The sequence below is a fragment of the Zosterops lateralis genome, assembly GCF_965231275.1.
Source record: "Zosterops lateralis genome assembly, chromosome: 20".
Classification (NCBI taxonomy): domain Eukaryota; kingdom Metazoa; phylum Chordata; class Aves; order Passeriformes; family Zosteropidae; genus Zosterops; species Zosterops lateralis.
The window spans coordinates 3,494,070-3,511,338 of NC_139780.1; the positions used below are offsets into that span (position 1 = coordinate 3,494,070).

Consider the following 17,269-nt stretch of genomic DNA (forward strand, 5'->3'; position numbering starts at 1 on the left):
GGACACACCACCAGGATGAAAAATAAGAATAAATCACTTCTATCCAGAGAGAAGTAACTTCTCCCCACAGCCCACGAAATCCAAGCAGAGAGCAGCAGAAAGAAAAATGCTCCATTTCAGAGCAGGATCATACCTGACATGTTCCCTGCTAGTGATCCAAGGGTGGCTTAATTAGACTGGAAAACAAGAGGAGTATCCAAGACTGTGGTCAGAAGGATTCTGGCCACCACCACTTGTGCCATCCAGGATTTTTTTTGTCTCCCCTCAAACCCCAGTGCAAATTATCCTGCTGAGGGTGTGGGTCCCTGTGCAGACAGCTCAGAAACCGCTTGCAAAGCACCACGTTCCCCTGAAGATTTTTGTACCTGCTGCAAGATGAAGATAAATTCAAAGCCACTGGTGTAAACACTCAGCAAACAGCCCCTCCAAACGCACCGTGTCTCCTTTGAAATATCATTTCCTCGTGCATTTAATTACTCACTGCTTTGTACACTTCCCTTTGCCCGCCCAAAAGACAAGAAGGGGGGAAAAAAGCCCTACAAAACTCTGAGCTCTTCATATTGGCAGTACTGCCTAAATTTAGGGGGGGAGAAAAAAATAAAATAATAAAAGGTGTGTTCAGAACACGTATGGATTTATGAGCAACACAAATATCCCGTGTTCTCGGTAATACGCTGTTTCTAAATCAGGCTCATAAATACATGCTTGGGAGATTAGTCTATAAAAAAAAAAATAAACTTTAATTACCCCCTCTTTATCAGCACACAGCCCGTGGTGTTAACCATATGTGGGTGTTTAAACGCCGAGTGCTTTGCAATCTTCCCCGCCCCCCCATCCCGGGAGATAATAACATCCCACCGAACGCTCCTCTGGCCACTCGGATATGGAAATGCATTCCCAGCACCCGAGCAGGACGAGGCTGGGGAAGGCGAGCGGGAGAGAGAACGGCGAGTGCCGGGAGTGCTTAGCAACTGTGCCGGGCTGTGCCGCATGCACAGAGCCCGGCACGGGGACAGCAGTGCTCCTGGGGGGGACAGCAGTGCTCCTGGGGGACAGCAGCATAACCTGGAGGACAGCAGCGCCCCTGGGGGGGACAGCAGTGTCTCTGGGGTATAGGAGCATCCCTAGGGGACAGCAGCACCCCTGGGGGACAGCAGCACCTCTGAGAGCAGGAGCATCCTCGGGGGGGACAGCAGTGCTCCTGGGGCGGGGGGGGACAGCAGTGTCCCTGGGGGACAGCAGTGTCCCTGGGGGACAGCAGTGCTCCTGGGGGACAGCAGCATCCCTGGAAGGGACAGCAGTACCCCTAGGGGACAGCAGCACCTCTGAGGGCAGGAGCATCCTCGGGGGACAACAGCATCCCTGGGGGGAGAGCAGCGCCCCTGGGGGACAGCAGCACCCCTGGGTGATAGCAGCACTCCTGGGGAGGAGAGCAACACCCCTGGGGGACAGCAGTATCCCTAGAGGACAACAGCACCCCTGGGGGACAGCAGAGCTCCTGGGGGGGACAGCAGCACCCTCAGAGGGGACAGCACTACCCTCCGGGGACAGCAGCACCCTTGGGGGACAGCAGTACCCTCAGAGGGGACAGCAGCATCCCTGGAAGGGACAGCACCACTCTTGAGGGGACAGCAGCACCCCTGGGGAGGAGAGCAACACCTCTGGGGGACAGCAGCATCCCTAGGGGACAGTAGCACTCCTAGAGGGGACAGCAGCACCCCCGGGGACAGCCAGCCCGGCCCAGATCAGCCCAGCCCAGCCCAGCTGACAGCCCCGGGATGCTCCCGCAGCCCGCCGGTGTTGCTGCCGTGCCGGAGGAATCGGGCTCCTAATGATCCGCCGTTATGTTCCAGCAGAGGCTCGTTAATAGGATAGAGCAGCGTTTCCAGGACAGCCTCACACACCGACACGTCTCCAGGTGCTGGACGAGGGGCAGATCATGTCCAATCAAATCAAACGCCAATTAAGAGCAGCAGTGGTGTTGGCAGGAGGCTCTGGACATGGAGAGCCCCTGCACGGGGAGGGAGCAGCACTGGACCTGCACATCCTCCTCCTCCTCCACAGCAGGATAGTCCCTGGGGGGAATGGGATGGGAAACTGGGATGGGAAACTGGGAAATTGGGATGGGATATTGGGAAATTGGGATAAGATATTGGGAAACTGAGATGGGAAATTGGGATGGGAAATTGGGAAAATTGGGATGGGAATGGGATGAGAAATTGGGATGGGATGAGAAATTCAGAAATTGGGATGGGATGGGAAATTGGGATGGGATAAGAAACTGAGAAATTGGGATGGGATGGGAAATTGGGATGGGAAAATGGGATGGGATGAGAAATTGGGAAATGGGGATGGGAAATTGGGATGGGATAAGAAACTGAGAAATTGGGATGGGATAGGAAATTGGGATGGGAAATTGGGATGGGATGAGAAATTGGGAAATTGGGATGGGAAATTGGGACAGGGATGGCAGATCCTCCTCCCAGTCAGACACAGCTCTCCTGCACCATGACCTCTGGTCAAGCCATCACACACTACTCAGCCCCAGAGCCCCTTCTGTCTAAAGGGGATGGATGTGGATGCAATGAGCCTCCCAGGCAGGTGTTCCATCACACACCATCTACACCACACCTGCTCCCAGCCTCTTCTTGAGGCATCCTCTCCACTGCAGTCCTGGACAAATCCCAAATGAAGGTGCCCAGTGAAGGTGCCCACAGCTACAGCCCAGATCGAGGTCAGAGCTTGGGCACTGGGCAGTCTCCAGCCTCATCCCAGAGTCAGCAGGGCTTGGATCAGGCCTGAAGGGGCAGCTCTGCTTCCCCTGTGTTGGAGAAGACCCCCCAGGAGCCCCTCCAAGGACGCAGAGGGTGCAGAGAGGAAGGGATGGGGGAAAGGAGGAGGAAAGGCAGCCACATTGTGCAGCAGAAGGGTGAGATCAGTCGCTTCTGGATTTATAGAGGATTAGATCTTGCTGAGCACATGCTGAATCAGATTAATACTATTAACATTTATGAATTATCCTCTAGCAATTAGCCGAGACGTCCTCCAGTACAGCACAGGGAGCTGCAGAAAAAGGCAGCCCTGGGTTGTGGGTCAGGGGGAGGAGGATGCCAAGGGAGCTGCTCGGGCACTGTGGGGAGGTTGGGGTTGGGCTGCTGGACCCCACAGAAGGTCAAGGGCTCATTAACCGAGTTCCTGTGTATCTCAGTGAGCTCTTGTGCTCCTCCAGCAGCCTGAGCCTTGGCTCTTAAGGTGCTCCTGGAGTTATAAAGCCTTATGTACTGAATAAATGTATTTGCTTCCTAATTATACAGCTGCTGGTGGTGCTCCCCTTTTGCTCTAAGGCTCCATGCCTGCAGCTGGCAGGGACACTCCACCAGCAAATTCCAACCAGGAGGAGGAAAGGGGCAAAGGCAAAGCCTGAGCAGGGAATGAGCAGCTGAGGAGAGGGGAGAAATAGAGATGACCAAAGTGGCACAGGCTGAGATGCTGATCCACCAGCACAGGGTCACCACGGGCAGATTCTCCTGCCCACATATCTCAGACCTCCTGGTACAGAAAAGGGGGGAAGAATTTATGCAAACTCAATTTGCTTTTCTGGCAGTGTTATATTTTTTTTTTTGCCTTTCTCTGGGCAGGGACAATTAAAATCAATGAAGTCAGTTTTGCTTTCATGTTCTCAGTGCTGAATTGGTTGAGATAAAATCACATTAAAGAAACAGCTACATATTTAAAGGTAGGTATTGCCTGCACTGGAATTTTCTTTCATGAAAATCAATGAAAGCACTTCTCCTGGAATTAAGGCCTGAGATTTTTTTTTTTTTTTTTTTTTTTTTACACTCCAAATGAGTCTCAATTTTACAATATACACGCACAAAGGCAAATCTGAGAGGAAGGTTTCATTTTAAGAAGAAGGGAAAGCAATTTTCAATACAGTGTAGCAAAAACATTATTCCTACAGGAAAAAGGTAAAAATAAGTAATCATTATCTATGAAATAGTTTGTGTTGAGTCAGAGCCCAGGGAGGATTGTGCTCAGCGAGTGAAGGGCTGGTCAGACAGATGAATTGATTTTATAAACCAGGAGGAGACAGCAGTGATGGAGGCCAGGGTGACAGGGAGAGCTCAGGACGTGTCCCAGGGGCTGGTGGCACGAGATGTCCAAGGATTCAAATTGCTCATCCTGGCTGGACCTTCACCACACTGGTGCTGTCCCCCTGTCACCCTGCAGGCAGAGCTGGGATTGGGGAATGGGGCTGCAGTCTCTGAGAAAAAGATCCCAAACCATCTATTGCTTCCATCCATTATTTTTGGACTAGATGCAAACTGACAGAACAGGATGAGAATACAAATCCCAGGGTTTGGACACACCCCTCTATGCCTCAGTTTCCCCCACATCAAGCCAAAGCATCACACAGGAACCAATATGACATCCACCACCATCCTTTTCTCCCTTTCCTGCAGCAGCCAGGAGACAAATCCATTGTGCCACAGGAATCCACGATGAAGAGCATCTTCATTTTCCACCCGGCACAAGCCCTGGCCCTCCTCCCTCCCGCATCCAGCTCCGTGTTTATGTTCTGCTTCCTGGGAAACAAGAGGCTCGTTACCATGCGGAGGGCGACAGCAGAGCGATTAGTGAAATTTGTTACCCACATGCTCTGAACAAAATTAAATTAAAAGTGCTGCTTTGCTGTCAAGATAAGGGCCAAGCCGGAGAGATAATTTTTCACTCTCAAACACTCAATTACTCGCCGAGGCTGTATCAGATACAGTCGGAAAATAAATAAATAAATGGGAGGACCCGCGCTGCCTCCAGGAACAGATGTAAAAGCCTTGATCTCCAGCGTAATCCAGGGAAGTTAACCTGCCTGTGGCCACTGCAGCTCCACTAGCACTTTACCTGCAGCCCCTTGTGCTGCCCAGCTCCAGCTTCCAGCAGCAGATCCTCTCTCAGCATCTCAGCACCCCTGGTACAGGCAGGAGCATCAGTGCACCCCCAAACCTACAGCCACCAGAGATTAAAGGAGCAAAAAGGCAGCTGGAGCAAGCCCAGCCCAGCTTCCCTGCACAGCCAGAGTCCAGCAGGAATGGAGAGGGACTCAGGATGGGTTTTATGGGCTGTTGCAGTGCCTCATTGCTCTGCAGGCAAAATAAGCCATCATGCAAAAGCACCACTTTTGTTCACTAGCTGGGAAGGCAGCATCCATGACGGAGAGCAGGGAATGGTTGGGAATAAGCAGCATCCCACACTGTCACACTGCCCTGGACATGGCTGTGGTGCTGGGGTGCAGGCTGGAGGGAGGGACCTGGGTGCTCTGGGGTGTAAAGACAAGATTTGTATCATGAAGGCAGCTCATTCCTGAGATTTGGGGATCTGCAGGTCACCTGGGAGCTGTGGTGTCCCCTCTGGAGTGCTCTTCCCTGGCCTCACAAAGAGCAGCACAGCTCTGTGTGCTGTGAACCAGCTGGGTGTGCACCACCCAGACTGATCTGTCTGTCTGTCTGTCCCTGCAGGGAGCAGAGCTGTGTGTCCCTTCCTGAGGAATCCTAACAGCTCTGTGTCCCTTCTCAAGGAATCCTAACAGATCTGTGTCCCCCTCTTAGGAATCCTAAAGGCTCTGTGTCCCTTCTCAAGGAATCCTAAAGGCTCTATGTTCTTTCCTGAGGAATCCTAAAGGCTCTGTGTCCTTTCCTGAGGAATCCTAACCTGTCTGTGCTGTGGGCTGACCACACGAGGAGGAGATGGACAAAGGGCTGCCAGGAAGGGAGAAGCATCCCCAGGTACAGACAGACAGCACCAGACACAGACAGACCCATTCTCCCTTCATGCCACTGGAAGCAGCCCAAATTGGTGTGTTTGCTTTATCACCTTTTGTCTCCCACTTGATTGCCAACAGCATCTCCCCCAGTCTGAAGGCGAGTCAAGCTCAGGCAGAGCAGGGAGGCAATTCCCTGAGGAGTAGGAGTATGGAAGAGCTGAGGTGATGTCCTGCCTGCAGCACTCACTCAGCTCCAGCGAGGCCAGAAGCACCAGCAAAAGCAGCAGTGCCCAAATTTCATTCTGCACTTCGTTTAGTTCCCCATGAAATAATAAGTGCCTGCTGCCTCTGGAGATGGGAGAGGATCAAAGCAAAGCTTCCTCATATGTAGTAGACTCCGAATACCTAATATTCCCTTATAAAAGGCCTTGTTTTAAACACCAAATACAGAGGCAGATCAAAGCTCAGCTTCTCATTTCTCTAACAGCCCTCAGAAGGCTCCGCCAGCCAGCCCAGCACACACACACGGGGCTGACACCAATCCAAGGTACATAATTGAACTCTGCTAATTTGTCAAAACCATCACCGTGTGCTATGGAAACAGCCAGGTGCCTTGTTCACAGACACCTCAGCCAAGGAGCATCCCAAAGCCATGCTCTCCCTTCCCTGGGGTGCTGGGGAGCTTGAACAAGAGCTATGCATGAAAACAGAGTGGGATGGTTCCCTCTTCCTCTTTCAGCAGGCGATGGCAGGAGAGCTGAAGCAATCCCAGAGGAGTGGGGGAGCAGGCTCAGGGTGGTGCAGCTTGAGCTCAAGCAGACACCAGAGACAGCTTGAGGAGCAGCAGCCAGCTGAGGGCATTCCATGAGACACCCCAGCTGGGTGGACACTGTGCTGGGTGCCCTCCAGCACATCTCAACCATCACAGGAACAAAAGCATCCCTTTGCCCTTGCAGCCTGAGCTTTGTGTCTGGGTTTCCAACAGCTCTGTACCTGATCTCTGCTTGATGGGGAGTGACTCAGGGGGTTGTCAGCATTATGGGCACCTCCTGGCAGATCCCAGGGGCTCAGGTATAGGGGCTCCCTGCAGGTCACAGAAGCTCAGGCTAGAGTGCAAGGGAGGGCAGAGTCTGTGGGTCTCCAAGACAAATGGGCTTGGGATGGCTCAGCCCCTCACAGGGTCTCCATATGACATCACTGCTTCCCCTGCCTCAGTTTCCCCCAAGCCAGGAAGCTGACCAGCATCTCCTGCACACTTCTGTGGCCTGAGAAAGCAGAAGGAGGTGCAGGAACCTTGCCTGAGCCTCCCCTCCAGCAAGGAGGGGCTCATTATACTCAGGGAACCCTTAATGAGATGGGCAAGGAGCCTGATACAGCCTTGGAGTTACAGTGCTGCTGCTTCCCCCACATCTCTCACTGTTTGATTTCACCATCAGGCAGGTGCTGCCTGTGACCAGGGGAACTCAGGGCTGCACAGTCACACCTGGAGCTGAGTATATTTTGCTGGGCATAAGGCAAACCTCACCCCCGAGCAAGAGGGGCGGAGCAGGAGTGGAGTTTTTGCACAGGGCTCTGCCTCCTTGGCTTAGGGGGATTTTTGCTACTAATATTTTCCTCTCACACTCAGAGTGGGACCTGACTGAACACATCCCACCCTGAAGCATCAAAGCTTTGATATTGCCCTGATGGCCAGCGGGGGATGTGGATTCACATCTTTACAGCACTGCCAGGTTCTCTCTCACAGAGACATCAGCGCTGCTGGAGGGTGCAATGACCGACAGCCCTGGAGACAAGAGCCATCTGTGCACCACAGCCAGAGTGCAGAGAAGTTCCCACATTTCCTGATACTCCCAGGGGAGTGGGAAAGGGGAGAGCCAGCTCACACGGCAAGCAGAGCCTTGCAGTGCACAAACCTGTTGCAAATAGGTTGCAAGAAAATCTGATTTCTGGAAATCCTTAAGGAGTCACTGCTGAGGGTCATCAGGAAGGAGAAAACCAGCCATCCCTGGCCCCAGCTGAGGGTCACTTCAGCCTCTGAGCACAGAGCTGTACACAGCCTGACAGCCCGTCTCACTCTCAGGACTTGTTTCACTTGGAAAAGCAATCCAAATTCCAGCTCCCTTGAGACTGCATGCCACTAGAGCAGAGCTCACACTGATCCATCAGAGAGAAGTGGAGTGCAGGGAGCTGGTGTGGGCACAGGAGGGGACTGTGATGAAAAGAAGGGGGGTCTCACTGAAGATCTGGGTATGAACAGAGCACTTCTTGGCATAAGCCAGCAGTGCCTCTCCCAGCTCAAATCCCAGAACTGAGCTCACAGCAAGGACCAAGACTCCAGGGGAAGATTTCCTCTGCTTTATTCCTTACACTCTCCTCCCCTGTAAGCTCTCTGGAGACTTCCCAAAGGCTTGGTAACATCAGTGTAAGGGCACCCCACAGACCCAGGAGCTGGGCAGGTGAGTGGTGCAGCATGCTGTGGCCACAAAAGGTGCAGCCTCTTACTGCTCCATGTATTCCTGCACTGGAAGCCAGGTACCAGTGTGTCTGCTGCTCCTGAGCTACAAGAACAAACCTTCCCTTGCTGAATATTGTCCTGTGGGAATGTCTCTCTAATCTGCCTTGCCGAAGCACTACAGAACCTGCTGTCCTGCTTCTCCAGGAGACACAGGAGGCCATTTAACCAAGCTCAAATAAAAGCAAACCTGCACACCTCCTAAGTGGAAACTTCCCACCGCATCATCTGGGATCAATGCCTTGACAGTACAAGTAATTAGGCTCAATCCTACAAAAATCTTATCCGAGGAGAGAAACCCCAAGGAATCCCTCTCCTTGGACCTGATAACTATCCAAAGACACCTGCAATGACACGCAAGCCTGGCGAAATCAATAGGGGAACATCATTGTAAGAATTAACTGTATCTGACGACGCATCCTTCTCTATTAGAGTGACGATCCCGTCCAATTATGGATCTTGGCTGAACTCGTAATTATGAGTTTGGTACTACGACTTCCCACTACGCTATTGCTTTGCTTCCATGAGGGAGAGGAGAGTCAATGAAAGGATAATGGAAAATTCCTTTCAAGGATGCAGCGATGGCCAAATTTATCTAGACAGGAGGGGAAGCACAATGGGGACTTTATGCAAGCCAGTTCCCTCAGTTAGCCCCCAGTGAACACGAACAAACCAGGTTCTCACAGCGTTGCTCAAACACTAAGGCAGATCTAACGGCGGCGGCGCGAGGCAGCTCTGCCTCCTGAATTCCCTTCAAACTCAGCCATCAAAGCTGCCCAGGTGAACAACAGCTTATTCACAGGGAAAGAAAGGAATTCTTCCCATTCATCTGTTCCTTTATATCTGCCCTACAAGGACGCTAAAACCAACAACCAAAAACCAACATAGACGTCAATAAAAATATCTTTGTAGCCAGCATCCAGTATGAGCCTTTTTCAAGAGACTGACAGAGCAGATGACCTCAAGGGGAATGGCATCGAGGCAGCCTTGCAAAGATTTATCTGCCTCTCATTAAAACACAATTTTCCATACCTTTCCTGTGCCCTATCACCCCTTTCCCTAGTGGAAGCTGAAAAAACCCCAAACTTCAGTGACTTTTCCAAAGTACCCAAGGGCCGTCACAGCCTGCTCAATATTCCTGAATAAGTCACTGAAAAAGCTCCTCCAGCACCTGGGAAATTTGATCCCTGTACCAGCAGTGTTTTGGGACAGTTTCTTTTGTCCCTGTTTTGCAGCACAACCAATTCCTTCCTCCTGTCAACAGGCACGAGGATGATCAGAGGGATGGAACACCTGACCCGTGAGGAAAAGCTGAGAGAGTTGGGATTGTTCAGCCTGGAGAAGAGGAGGTTTAGGGGTGAATAATTGAACCCTTCCAGTACCTGAAGGGAGCTGCAGACAGACTCTGGAGAAGGACATGGAATGACAGGACAAGGGGAAATAGCTTCAAACTGACAAAGTGCAGGGTTAGAAGGAACTTTAAGCTTATTGGGAAAAAAAAAATCTTGACTATGGGGCTGGGGAGGCCCTGCCACAGGGTGCCCAGAGCTGTAGCTGCCCCTGGATCCCTGGAAATGTCCAAGGCCAGGCTGGACAGGGCTTGGAACAGCGTGGGATAGTGGAAGGTGTCCCTGCCCATGGCAGGGGGTGGAACAAGGTGATTTTAAGGCCCCTTCCAGCCCAAACTGTTCTGAGATTCTGATTTTATCATTTTCCCCTGAACACACACAGCTGTGTTTATACTGCAACAGGTAAGTAACTCACGAATCCTCTCATCCTTTTCATCAAAAGCTCATTTTAAAAGTGGTGATGATTTCTTTTGGTGCTAAAACACATGGAAAAGAAAAAAAACCCAAAAAACAAAGAAACCTCAAACATATAAAAATGAAGGCCCAGCCTCTGAGCAGGAACAACTGCAGCACACCCCCGTGCATGCGTGACTTTATTCCCTTGTGCAACCCTCGAGCTGATCAGAGGTGTTGAGGTAATTTCACATTCAAATAAACACACAGGAAGCATTTATGGGAATGGCTCATCATAGAAACAAATGGGGCCTGGTGCTGCTGCGGTGGGCACCGGCATCAGTCTGGCTGCCACGCTCTGCCAGGGCCCGGCTCCCTGCACAAAACAAATGGAGGGAGCAGACCCACTGTGCAATTTTTAAATTGCTTCCCAACGGAGTTATTTCCCCACAGTGATTTTTCAAACCCAGCAGCAGCAGTAGCAAAACTCGTCCTCCCCTCCACCAAACAGCTCAGGCTGAGAGTCCCGAACAAAACAAAATCTGTGATGTGACGAGAGGAAATGTGGACACTGATTTCAAACTCCAGATGATATTTTGGCTTCTTGGCTTCTCTAACTCACAAAAGAGCCTGAAGGGACTTGGGTCTACAAATCCCTGCCCCAACCCTCATTTTGAATTTGTTCTTTTTAATTGCCTTTGTGCCAAGAGGAAGGCTGGGAAATTTTCATCAAACGGCTGCTTTGCATGGGAAATAAAGGGCAGAAAACAGGAGTTTGGAGCAAGGAATTGCCAAGGTAACCAACCCTGACAGCTGCACTGGTGCCAGGATGAGGACAGACACAGCCACTCCCTGCTGGTGCAGCTTTGGAGAAGTGCCAGGGCATGTGGAGGGTAACTGATATTAGAAACCATCAAAGAAACCCAGAACCTCAGCGACATCACTGGGAAATGGGATTTATGGCTCCTGCACGGTGCTGCATCACACCAACAGCACATCCTGAGATGTCCTTACCACCACAGACTGCTGTGGCTGTCCTTTAGACTTGGGCAGTATCAGACACTATCACCCATGGGGACAGTCAAGGTGCTCAACCACTTCTTTTCCCCTGACACCAGTGTGCAATCACAGTGTCCTTTTGTACCTTTGCTTCGCCTCCGGCTCCGATACTGCTCCGTGTAGAAGGTGAGCTGGGTTTCATCATCTGCCTCCGAGCCAGAGTTGCCTTTGGCACGTCCAAACCCGATCCCACCTGCAGGCAATAGAGAGGAAAAGAATCAGCCCTGGCAGCTGGGATGCTCAGGAGCAGGTGGAGCTGGGAGCTCCTTGGCAGAGCTGAGGATTTGGCCAGCATCCCCCACTCCTTGCTAAGGTTCTTTGCTTGGGGTCACCAGGAGTGATCAGGAACTTTTACCATTCATGATTTCATCAAAAATCAAGACCCAAACTGCCTATAGTAATGTGAACGCAAAAAGACATTTTCTACCCTCAGAAATAAAAACATTAATGTATTTCAAGGGACTTCCAAAGAAAACCCCTGAATGTGGTAGCTATTCTCCTCAAGGACACCGGCATGATGAAACGCAGTGAATTTTAACAAACTCAGCAAGGACAAATGGTACAGGGGGAATACAGCACTTGGGGGAGGCACCCAGGACCCTTCTGAGGGTCTTTCCTGCTCCTCAGCACCCAGTTTGGCCCAGTTTGCTGTGACAGCAGCACTCAGGACTGAAGGAGCAGGGCTGGCCCATGGTTCACCTGGCCTTCTCCTCTCCAGATACGGTGTGGGATGCAGCAGGAGCCCAGCTGGCTTCATCCCCAGACCCACCAAGAAGCGATGGATGCTTAAAAAGCACCACAGACTCTAATTGGCAGAAGTCCTTCAATCTTTGCAGAGCTTAAAGCAAAGAGGCCTCTGGGGGATGACAGTGGCCCTTTAAACTGCCATTAAAATATTTTACTGTTTTTAAAAAATCTTTTATTCTAGGCAGCAGCGCAATTTCCCCATTTCTTGGCAGAAGAACAGAAAATGAGCGGTGCCTTCTGCCCTCTAAAATCCTTAATCACGGCGATGAGAGGTGGCTGGCAGGAGCCAGAGGGACGCCAGGAGCTCGGCACGTGGCTCCTGCCCTGGCCATGCCCTGACCTGGCCGAGCAGTGCCCTGCAGGGCAGTCTCAGCAGTGGGGCAGGAAGAGGCTCTGTTGGCCCCTTTCCTCCTGGAAGCAGCAGGATGGGTCAGTGTTTGCAGCATTTAGTGCTTGGATCGGGGCTGGGGGGTTTAAAGATCCCAAACCATGACCTGTCACCAACCCCTCTTCAGCCACCAACACCACAAAAAACATCCAGTGCTGTGATACACCCACACCAAGGGGTTTGAAAGAGACAACAGAGGGGTAAGGTCAATAAGGCTTATTTGCAAGAGTGAGGGAAATCTAAATTAGCCTGGGCTACTAATGCAGGTCCTTGGGCAACCAGCCAAGGCTGCAACCCTGCTGCACATCCCCTTCTCACTGAGCAGGGGCTGTCACAGTGCCCAGGGCTGGGGGACAGACACCAGCTATGGGAGGGTCCCCTCACTCCTGAGAGCTCAGCACAGCCATTGCCCCACCTGGGAGAGGGACCCGGACACTGCCTGTGCAGGGAGGACATGGCACATCCCTCTGTCACCTTCCCGTGCACCAGAGCTGGCCCCTTCAGCACAGGCAGATGGCTGGGGTGGGCAGAGGCAGCGATGTGGTGCTCTCTGAGCTGTCACAGCCCACTGAGGTGACCAGGCAGCTGGCACAGGCAGCAGCTGCTCCGCCAGCCACCGGCCCAGCCCCCTCCGGCCACTCTGCGTTTGTGTGCCGGCTGCGTCGCCGTGATGGATGGAGCTGACATGTTAAATTACTCAGGCTGGATGTCTTCAGAGAGCTGGTGACAGCGATATTGCATTTTCTGATTACCCAGCACTGAGCAGGATGTATAAATACAGGAGTTGTGAGACCCGGCGCAGGTCCCAGCCCGCAGCAGAAACGGCTCCTCTGACCCAACGCGCAGTGCCAGAGGTCGGCCTGGCAACACGAGCCTGGGGCTGCCAGGGATGGGCCTTTACACCTTCCTGCCATCAAGGATGCTCAAACACATCTTGGTGGTGGTTTTGAGGATCTCAGGACCCAGCTGTGGCAACCTGGAGGATGCAGGGACACTAATCCTCAAGTAATCTCGCCATGAACCTGATTTCATGTTTAACCGGCCCCAAAATCTGATTAAATTATCCCAGTGAGACATTTACAACTGGGGCAATGCCTCCTCTTCCAGGTCCATCACCAGCCTGGGTCACAGGCAGCTCAGCAGGGCACGAGGCTGAGGATAATCATGGTGGGGCCAAGGATGCTCACAGCAGAGAGCACCCATGAGTTATTGCTGATGAACAAGGACACCATCCAGGTGATGTTGTTTTACACCACAACAACACAGACTCTGAGCTTCAAAAGGCTGAAAATTACTCTTTTATTTTTGGGATGTGGCTCTTTTATATATTATTTTACACAGACCAATTTGATTGGTGACACAAAGGCAAATTTCTTCACTCACATTGGTCAGACCAGAGGGACATCAAGAAGAAGTCCCTCCTAGGGAAAAGGAATGAGTAATAAAGTACAGTTACAAAAACATCTCTCCTGTTTACAGAAAAATTATTGGGAAAAGAATTTCAGAAAACCAAAATATCTCAGGCACAGAACCAGGGTTACATCCAGGTAAAGCCAAGCAGTCCTGCCTGGCCAGCATTCCCTTTCCTTCAAAAAGAGGGAGAAAACCACCAAGTATCAGAAAACAAAAAGATCCTAATCACTGCAATCGGTTACAAACTGGAATAAGATGCTTAAAAGACAGAGAACAGGGAAATGGCAATTTTGAAGTGCTGGGTATCAGTAATGCACTGGCAACTCTCTCCAGCAGCTCTCACAGGGAGATACACCCTCATTACACCCAGTTTACTCCTTCCTTTGAGACTGGAGCAAAAAAAAAGCTCCCCTTCCTCATCCAAGCCCTCATCTCCTGCCCAGCTCATTCACCAGGCAGTGGGGCAGGAGACAGGTGGGGAAAGGGAGAGGGAGCTCAAGGAAGATGCTCTTGTCTCTAATCCTGTTTGCAGATTTAGAAGCTCGTTAATCCCTTCAAATAGATCTCAGCTCAGCCAGGCACTGGGGCAGGGCGTTTGCTTGGAGTGCAGCATTAATTTAGTGGGGAGCAAGGCGGGGTGCCAAGGCAAACACCTCGTTATGGTGTAATTAAAGATGGTCCCGTTAATGCTGAGCGGGGATAAGGAAATAAAATTCAGGAACCAGAGTCATCCCCAAAGTCGTTTTTGTTAGCTGAAGCCACGTGTATATTTTTAAAAGTGAGGGTTTTGTCATTAAAGAGGAAATAAAAAACAAACATGACATTTTTAATCCTTTCCCCAAAGCCAGGAGGTCGCAGAACCTGAAAGAATCTCAGGGAAAGAGCTACAGACATAAAAGGAATCAAAACTGAGTTAAAATAAGGAAATAAGTAACAGCAGCTGTTTGGATAACTCCTATCTGAGGCCAGGCTGACCTCAGATACTTAATCCTGTGAAGTCGGATGTTATAATAGAAGTGGAAACTTGGTTTTGTCCCCAGCAGTGCCACCTTCGGTGACATCTTTGTGATCCCTCTGCCCTGCAGCTACTATCAATACAAAAATGATTCTCTGCATCCTTTTTCCTCCAGAAAAAGGGCAAATCCCTGTAGATATCACAGAATTCAAGACCCACAACTTCCCTCATCGACAGTGTTGGGTTGACCCCACTCCAGGCTCACTCACCCCATGCAACATTTCCTTCTTCCTCTGTTCCCAGGCTTCCCAGTAAAAACTGGGTGAGGGATGCCCTCCCCAGCACAGCAGCAAAGTCCATGCACTAAGAGCTGGCAGGGCAACACAATTAGCTAAGTGGAAATTTTCAGTTTAATTAATTTAACCCTGGAAAGAGCACCCGACAACTAAAACAAAAACCAAAAAACAAAACCAACAACAAAATAAAATAAAATAAAATAAAATAAAATAAAAAAGTCACAAACTCAAATGTGATTAGAGAAAGGTAAATTAGATGCAGATTTAAGGAGGGGAAAAAAAAATAAATGCACAAACATTTTATTTTTAAATTTCCCCAGCCAACTCCAAAACCGTAAAAGTTTCAAGAAAAAAAAATGTCCTTTAAAACAAAGCAACCTGTGACACAGTGGCTTCACAAACAGCTGAGGAAAACTCTTCCTCCTCACCAATCTTCCCTCTTCCTTCTGTCTCCACCCAAAACACTCACCAGTGCAGGAGGTGCAACAACCAGGTAACAGCACTACGGGCTTCCACTGTGAAAAACTGGGACCATGCTGATCCCAGAGCAGCCCTTGCACAGCCTGAAGGGTTTTATTTGCACCAAGGACCAACTCAAAGATCTGGACACGATATTATGACTCGGGTGAGGTGAAAGCTCCCAGGTGAGCTCCAGAAAAGTCTCACCAGCAAAATGTGATGTTCCACAGGCACCCCAGGACACTCAGAGATGAAAGCAGAGGTGTCCTGGCAAAAGCAGGGACCATGGATGAGCCCTAAGCCCTCCTCCCTCAGGGAGCTTTGGGTAACTCAGGCACAGCCAAGACCTCCAAAAGACAAGAACTGCACCCTCAGCAAGCAGCACATCCCTATGAACAGCACATCCCATCTCAGGAGGAGGACCACTGTGGGTTATTCCTTCCCAAATCCAGAGTGTTTTTAAAGCCCTGCCCCAGGAGAGGGCACCAGACCCCCTCTCTGCGCACACCAGGCACCCCCAGGGCCACCTCCCGGCCCCGGGGCTGGGCACACAGAGGGTCCATCAGCCAAACCCACCCCCTCAGCCCCTGCCCCGCTGCCTCTCCCCGGGGCACCGCTTCCCTGCTCTGGGGCAGCCAGGCTGGGATGCTCCGGGGCTGCAGTTCAGGATCAATAAACTCTCTGGAATGCAGCATCCTTCCCTCCCGTTCTGCAGGCCCCCAGCAGAGCCTTCTTCCTTCCAGCCCACCCCTCCCACCCTGGGCTCTCTCCATCCTCGCTCTCCCTCAATTATTTATAAGCTCTGAATGTGCTTCACTCCACAGAAGTGTTTAGGGAGAAAGGTTGTATGAAAGAGGCATTAGACAAAATAAAGTTATATGGTGCTGTAAATAGAGAGGGTGCTGTGGTTTGGTTGTTTGTTGGTTTTTGTTTTTTTTTTTTTTTTTTTTAGTCAATCTACTTGGGAAAACAACACCTTTCCCAGAGCTGCTGGAAACACTCAGGGCAAAATTAGATTTAATGAGGAGCAATGGGCAGCAGCTTAAGCACACTCAGAGCAGGGAAGTAAAGCAAGGCAAAGTTTATCCCAGATTTCTTTTTCTTGGGCTGGGGGTCAGGTTGTTCTCTGCTTTGGATGGTTTATCCCATCCTTCTGAAGGAGGAGCACTCAGAAACCCTTTTGGAGCCTTTCCATGGAGGAGGGAATCCCTCTGCTGTGTGCAGTTCCTGCAGGGAGAGCGCTCCAGCTGTAGGCCTTTGATGAGGTTAAACATTAATTAAATCAAACCACAAGAAAATAATTACACCCATGCATCCATCAGGCTGACTTGTCACTGCCCAGAAACAAAGTTGGATGCAAACTCCATCAGCGGAACTGTCACGCGGCCGTTAGGAGGAAATGAATAGATCCCAAATGGACAATTTCATTTAGGAAAAAAAAAAAAAAAAAAAAAAAAAAAAAAAAAAGTCTCATGGATTGCAATGGATTAATGAGGCAAAGGGTTTATGTTTTCAACTGGATGGAAAATGTAAACATCCTGAGTTGTGGTATCATCCTTTACCCTGAGGGGTTGTTTGCACTTCAGCCACTTGGCACAGGTAACCACAGGCTGTAAAAACAAAACCTCCAGCACAGGGGGAGCCAGGGAATGGGCAGGGAAAGGCATGGATCAGCAACAGCACCACCTCTATAAGCAAAATGGTATTTAGATTATGAGGAAAAGAGGAGGGATGGAATGGGATGGGGACCTGCAGAGTGAGATCTTCTCTGGAGACACTGGGATTATCTGGCTTTTTGGGGATTTCTGGCAACTGAGAGCTTAAAATCTCTTTTTTAGGGTGTGCATGTGAGGGATCCCCGTGGCTGAGGACACTGGGAGTCAGAGTGCCCTCCTGAAGCCCGTGGGGTGCATTCTGCCTCAGGCTCCTCATCCCCC

General features: G+C 50.7%; 1 protein-coding gene across 1 annotated transcript in view; it reads right to left on the bottom strand.

The window, feature by feature from the left end:
• Nucleotides 1-17,269, bottom strand: part of ASTN2 (astrotactin 2) — a 281,232-nt gene that overhangs the window by 206,818 nt on the left and 57,145 nt on the right. The window contains exon 5 of the mRNA XM_083875651.1: nt 11,160-11,267. Within this exon, the coding sequence (XP_083731777.1) occupies nt 11,160-11,267 (108 nt within the window). The remainder of the gene's footprint in view (nt 1-11,159; nt 11,268-17,269) is intronic.